Below are 7,330 nucleotides of genomic sequence, written 5' to 3'. Positions count from 1 at the left end.
TTTTAAAAAAAACTATATTTCTTATTCTCATTGCATTAATAGTTAAATCGATGATACCATTGATTGGGCTACATCCGGCTCATTATGCAAACATGATTGTCACATTAAAAAATAACGACTTCCAGTGAATAGCCATTCTGAATCACTTGAACGGTACTTTGTGTGTTCATGGGCTAAATTTACGAGGCTTTACTTGTCTTGCTCATAAAGATATATACCACTGGCTGTGTTCCAGTGCCACGCATTCCGTAATGAGGAGGAATGGAGACCTAAGCTCCATATGTTGTATGACAACAATAATTTGTCTATTTAATGATAGCAGTCGGCGATAAGCAGATAGATACAGAACTGTCATTCGATTTACTGTGGGTGATGAAACGTGCTGCGTGCTGTGCATCCTGATATGATAAGCAGTTCTTCTTGTTCTTTTTTGAGAGTATTTATGGGCGAAGTGAGATGTGAAAACCTACAAGACCCATTGCTGTTTTGGAAAGTTATTGGAATAGCTTCTTGTGGTATCAATTAGGTTCCTCTGCGATTAAGGTGAACTTCAAATTCCATAATTGCTAACCTTTCAGCTCCCAACGCCAGTACTGTACCTTTTATATCTGGGGCTGAAAACTATGACACTAGCAGCATTCATTTTGCGTTCACGTTGTTTGTCAGGATCGTGGTATTCGTATTTGGAGTACCTGGTAACTGCCTGATCCTACGTGTCTACTGGACCAAGGCACGTAAGACCAGCACCCACGTTCTGATCATGGCCTTAGCCTGGGCTGATCTGTCCGTTTGCCTTATCTTGCCTATTGACATTGTGGGACATGCTCTCGAATGTGGCGGCAAAGATGGTCTTCGCATTTTTTGGTTGTTGATTGAGACATTCGAGGGAATTGGCATAGCTGTTTCGCTTGGTATCACCGCCGTGATTGCTGTGGATCGCTATGACTGCATATGCCGGTCACAGCGGCGGTATTGCACGCCAAGACGGGCCAAGGTAGCTGTTTTTGTTGTCGTGCTGTTCTCAGTTATATTAGGTATTCCTGGAGGCATCAAATATTACCTGTGCCAGCCGTCAGTGTCAGGCATAAACCTACTTGTGCCAATTTTCCGAATCATTGCTGTCTTAATTGCGCTTGTTACAATCGTACTGTGTTACGGGAACGTTTACGCGAGGATCTCGAAACACGTAAGAGTTGGCGCCATTCCTGAACACACATTAACACAAGATGATCAGGTTGCCATCAAGATCGACAAGGACCAAATGACACCAGCCACACAACCCACTTTGCCAAGGAAAGGTCAACTAAGTGCTACCAATAGTCACATAACCAAAAGAGGAAAAGGTTCTGAACGCATTGGCAAATGTTCAACACAAGCGCTATCATCAGCTGCTCCGGCTAGCATCGAAGCTAATACGTCCATTGTCGACAACGAAGTATCAACAGTTATCAATCTGACAAACGCCAGCTACACGACTAACGCACCTACTTCAAGGCGGGACATTCTTGAAGTTCCCCAAAATGCAGATGGTAAGCTGGTGAATCCTGCCGAGCGTGATTCCAAAGTTGGCTCGAAGAGCGTTTCTCAAGCAGTTTCAGAGCAAGGCTGTAGACATGAGGGCGGGGACAGGAACTACCGTGAAGCAACGGACGCCGGGAGAAGACACGCCCCTAAAAGGATGGGCGCCGCCGTCCTACAGCGTAAGACAACAAAAATGCTCTTCATTACCAGTGTGGTGTTCCTGCTGACGTGGATACCAGATCTGATTAAAAATGCTGTAGACATTGCTTTTTTGACAGATAGTAACATAGACCCTGAGAGTACATTTCGTGTGATATTGGATTGGCTGTTTTACATCATATATGCAAACAGTGCAATTAATCCATTGATTTACGGACTGGCAAACAAACGATTCAGGAAAGACTGCAAGGAGGTGTTTCGAAAAATGAGACGCTAGCTGTTCTTTTGGGTTAACTCCATCTCGCTGGAGCAAACTCATAGCGGTCGGTCAAGTTGAGGTTTGTGTGTTATCGTCAATGATGTCCCGAGAACTGACCCTAATCCTTTGACGTCATCCCTTTAATTGTGAGTAATATCCGCGGTTTGTTGATTTTAGGAAAAGATATTTCCATGAAAGTCTAGAGATATTCTCCAGATGCTTTGTGGAAAAGATCCTTCCAGTTAACCAGACGTAGATTGAATTCGTAATCACGTTTAAGTTGTCATTGATTATCACTACAAGGGCTGTATTATTAGTCAATATTGTATTTATTATTTTGTTAATGGATGTTAACTGATTGAAGAGCAACAAATGTTATCCCCTGAATAAAAAAAAACCAGATGTAGATTAAATAAGCAATATAGTAAAAAAATCGCCGTTATTGATGCCGAAAAGTCACCTAAAAATCGTGGAAAATCTTTCGAAAAGGTGCCCGAATTTTTACTTATCTCAATTTCTAGGAATCCTCACAAGTTGTTATTTCACGAGTAGTTCAACACTAATATAATCTAAATACATTCCGAATTTCAGCTCAATCTGTTTTGAAAACGCTAGTGTTACACCTTGAACTATCTTCAAGATAAATGTCGCTGGACTAGGATTTTTCTGACGACCAAAACGGCACGTAGATTTCAGGTTGGCCGATTTTGCCGCAACAATGACGAGGCGCATTATTAGCATATCAATAGCGTGACTCAGCATGACTCCGTTACCGACCATTGGAAGTTGGGGGAAAAGGATGACATTATAACTTGTGAAGGAGGCAATAGTGCAATTTTTTACTGCACACCATAATGGATAGGAACCTTATAAACATTTGTGAGGCTTGAAAAAGATTGACAGATATTGCAAACACACCAGTGTTACAGCTCTGAAGAAAATGGACGTACCCAAGCCTATTTTTTCCAATTTTAAATATCAAAATTATTTTTAGCACAAAAATATGCAACTTTCAGCGTTTGTTTCAACCATTACTTGCCTGCATTCAGCCTGCATGTCAACTGGAGCATCGATGACTAGATATTAATGAGTTTTCATTAACCATTACAATGTTATGGATTCATCGATGCGTGAAGAGTGGCGTATGCAGGGGAAGGGGAGGGGGAACAGGGGGCATGATGGTGATGCTGGATATGCAACTGCGTGAAACCAACACAAAAACCTCCAAAAGCGCCTGATAAAACTCCCTGTAATGTGGGGTTTTTTTTAGCACAGAGAACACTTAACCTTGGTATAATTCGACTGGTATGCACCCAATTCAAGATGACGACTTCTAGTCAAGCGGACACAACCGTCTACTATATCAAGATCAAACTACAATCACATGTACAGCTTGCATAATGGGCCATTCAAATAGTTTGCGATAAAATCAGCTGGTGTTTGATTCACCTCGGTGGTTCGTGGTGTTAGTATACGAGAGAATCAAGCTCGACCAAATTGGGTGCAGTATATGTTTTACAGTTGTACTTCGAAGATACCAACAAACAATCACACAACTGTCGAATTGAAAGGCAAGCGTTAGATTTATTCCAAATGAATATCTAAACAAATGGCAACGGGCCACTATAAACTTTATTAGTATATTTAAATATGGTACATTGGCAAGCTGTTTTGGCAAAATTGTATAATTTTTTTCCTGTCTCAAAATAGTGCGGGCTGCCTTCATTTATAATGCAGTAACTCCGTGGAAATACACAAAAGACGGCACAACCATTAATTGCCTCATGCATTCTACCTTGTCATGTCTCCAAAATGTCATGAGCATCGCTGAAAAGAAATTAATAAACCATTTTATATAACTGACATACAGATCCTAGTCATTTGATTGGTGGAACTCACATCACGTGGCATTCGTTATTGCTCCCATTCATGCCACGGCTCAAAAAGTACTATCCGCCCATGGGGAATGGGAAATACTATTCAACAGTTAGGATCATGACTCGGTATTTGTGTGCAAATGCATGCTGGTGTGCGCGTGCAGCGTTGCGCGTAGCGCGTATTGTTCCAAAGAGCCAGCGCTACAGCGTTGGGTTCAAACATTTTCGTGAAGGGGTGGTTTGGAAGAGACAAATACATTTTCCTCCAGGTTTGTATTGAAATAAAAGTTCAAATATATCAAATGACAAGGATCTATATGTCAGTTATATAAAACAAATATTGAGTGGCTTTAAATTGTGAAATGGGAGGAATATTATCGCTCGGTAAAATCTGGACTTTTCCATTTCACTCGGCTTCGCCTCGTGAAATGGAAAAGTCCAGATTTTACCTTGCGATAATATTCCTCCCATTCCACGCTGAGCCACTCAATATTTGTATAACAATAATTGTATATGGATTCACTGATCCATGAAGGCAACACACAAAAAACAGCCAAGCGGCTAATATCCCTGTACTGTTTTCTTTCAGCACGGAGTATATGCGTAACCTTTGGTGTAACCCGTCTGATACGCACCCAAGATGGCGACTTCTAGTCAAGATAAGGAGGATACGCACTATTGATTGGAAATTTTCTGGGCCTTTAAAACAGTTTGGTCGAGACTAATAACAACTTATGTATCAAGATCTAACTACAACCACAATGTACAGCTTCAGCTTCGTTCTCACGTTACCTTTCCTACCCGTCTGCAGTGCGTGTTCAGGAGATTATGTTTTCGATATGCCTAGGCCTATATAATTATTTACAATGCGTCATGGGTCTGGATGACAAACAAACATGGCCATTTGTGCACACACCTATGGGGCTATGAACCAGTTAACACTTTCATTTGATTTTTCCTCTTTTTATATCAAGAATTCAGTGATCATATTTTCACTAATAGTGACAAAGGTAATTTGAAATATAACCATTAAAGAAAAATGCTTTAAAAAAAGAAAAATCAGAACGAAGAAAATTTGGAGGATGCCTTTTAGAGACCAATCTCATTACTCATGAATACCGTTTTACTTCCCTTCCAATATTGGCCAATCAGAATCAAGATAACAAGCTCACGCCCCCAACACTGACCCATGCTTGAGGACTGGTACCTGAAAAGCCATTTCAAGTATTTCTGAAGTTTGCAAACTGAATTTTGTCACAAAAAAATAACAAAATTTGAAAATTGAGCCGAGTGGATCATGTTTTTTTTCCAACTCATGTGTACGCGGCAGAGACGCAAGCTCCGTGTTACTATGGCAACAATCTTTTCACGTCAGGTTTAATGATTTGTAGTCGGAGACAAGCATATAGAAACTGTCATCACCATATATATGCTTGTTAAAAGCTGTCATTTAATTTACTGTCGGTGATGAAAAGTGCTGCGTGTTGTGCATCCTAATGAAGGAGCACTTAGTCCAATTGCTCTTCTCACTGGAGTCTGTATGGTGAAGTATATATGCGAAACCTACAAGATACAGTTGCTGTTTGGAAAGCTATTGGAATAGCCGTTGTTGTATTGAGAGGCTACTCTTCGTGCAGATGAACTTGAAGTTCTACTATGGCTAACTGTTCAGATCCAAACGCCAGTATCGTGCCTGATAATTCCTGTGACACTGGCATTTTTGAGTTCGCGTTGTTTTTTATAGCCGCTGTTTTCGTATTTGGAGTACCTGGTAACTGCCTGATCCTGCGTGTCTATTGGACAAAGGCACGTAAAACCAGCACCCACGTTCTGATCATGGCCTTAGCCTGGGCTGATCTGTCCGTTTGCCTTTTACAGTCGGTTTACATTGCGGAACTTGCTCTCGAATGTGGAGGCAACGGTACACACCTAATTTTCTTGTTGATTGGTACATTCGAGACAATTGGCATAGCTATTTCCCTTGGTATTACCGCTGTGATTGCTGTGGATCGCTATGACTGCATATGCCGGCCACAAAGGCGGTTTTGCACGCCAAGACGGGCAAAGGTAGCTGTTTTCGTTGTCGTGCTGATCTCAGTTATAGGAAATATTCCTGAAGGCATCAACGATTTCCTGCTGTGCCCGTATAGGCTGTTAGGCATAGGCCTACTTGTGCCAATTTTCCAAACCATTGCTGTGTTAATTGCACTTATAGCCATTGTGCTTTGTTACGGGAAAGTCTACGCAAGGATCTTGAAACATGTAAGAGTTGGTGCAATCCCTGAACGCACATTGACGCAAGATGATCGGGCCGCTTCCAAGATCGACAAGGACCGAACGATACCATCGACACAATGCGCTCTGCCAAGGAAAGATCAACTGAGTGCTATCCACAGCAAATGTTCGACACAACTGATACCAGAAGCTCTAGCTAGACTCGAAGCTAATACGTCTGTTGTCGACAACGAGGTGTCGACAGTTATCAATCTGGCAAGCACCAGCTATACGACTCATCATGCATCTACTTCAAGGCTGGACATTCTTGAGGTGCCCCAAAATACAAATGATAAGATGGTGAATCTTGCCGAGCGCGATTCCAAAGTTGGCCAGAAAAGCGTTTCCCAGTTATCAGAGCAAGGCTGTAGTAACGGCGGGGACATGAACCACCATGAAGCAACGCCGGACACTGTGAGGAGACATGCCCCTAAAAGGATGGGCGGCGCCGTCCTACAGCGTAAGACAACAAAAATGCTCTTCGTTACCAGTGTGGTGCTCCTGCTGACGTGGCTACCAGTTCTTATTTATAATGCCATCGAAATTGCTTATTTGACAGATAGCAACATAGACACTAAAAGTGCATTTCTCACTCAGGCTATATTGGACTGGCTGTTTTGCATCATCTATGCCAACAGTGCCATTAATCCATTGATTTACGGACTGGCAAACAAACGATTCAGGAAAGACTGCACGGAGGTGTTTCGAAAAATCAGACGCTAGCTGTTCTTTGGGGTAAGCTCCGTCTCTCTGGAGCAAAACCATAACGGTCAGTCAATATGAAGTTTTTGTGTGTGTGAGTTATCTTCAGTGTTGTACCAACAGTGTTGCATACTCGTACTCGGTGCTTTGGACTCGGACTCGGACTCGTCACACACAGTGTACTTTGGCTCGGCCCTGAACTCGGCCCAAAAGTACTTTAATGTACTCGTACTCGGTGCTTTGGACTCAGACTCGGACTTGTCACAGTGTACTTGGACTCGGCCCTCTACTCGGCCCCTTAGGTACTCGGAGAACACATTACTCGGATTTGAGGACTCGACTCCAAACTGTGTACCAATAACCGACCGCAATCTTTGACGTCATCCCTTTGTGACTAAAATCCGTGGTTTGATGATTTTAGGAAAAGTTCCATCATAAAAAAGATATTTCCAGGTATAAATATTTCCAGTTAGCTAGACGTAGATTTAATAACAATATTCAAATCCAAATCACTAGACGTACATTAACAAACAATAAG

The 7,330-nt window shown here is 42.0% G+C and overlaps 1 protein-coding gene across 1 annotated transcript; it reads left to right on the top strand.

Annotated features, from left to right (window-relative positions):
• Nucleotides 1-5,472: 5,472 nt before the first annotated feature.
• Nucleotides 5,473-6,813, top strand: LOC119737913 (D(2) dopamine receptor B-like). Its single transcript, XM_038212564.1, has one exon. The coding sequence runs from the start codon at nucleotides 5,473-5,475 to the stop codon at nucleotides 6,811-6,813; it is 1,341 nt and encodes a 446-aa protein (XP_038068492.1).
• The last annotated feature ends 517 nt before the right edge of the window (nucleotides 6,814-7,330 follow it).

This window comes from Patiria miniata, unplaced genomic scaffold (genome assembly GCF_015706575.1).
Source record: "Patiria miniata isolate m_02_andy unplaced genomic scaffold, ASM1570657v1 HiC_scaffold_3, whole genome shotgun sequence".
NCBI lineage: Eukaryota > Metazoa > Echinodermata > Asteroidea > Valvatida > Asterinidae > Patiria > Patiria miniata.
The sequence above is the reverse complement of the archived record's forward strand: the minus strand, read 5'-3'. Positions and strand labels throughout refer to the sequence as shown.

What these genes read in the sequence shown, in the direction of transcription:
- LOC119737913 (XM_038212564.1), top strand. Translation starts at nt 5,473, where the DNA reads ATGGCTAACTGTTCAGATCCAAACGCCAGTATCGTGCCTGATAATTCC.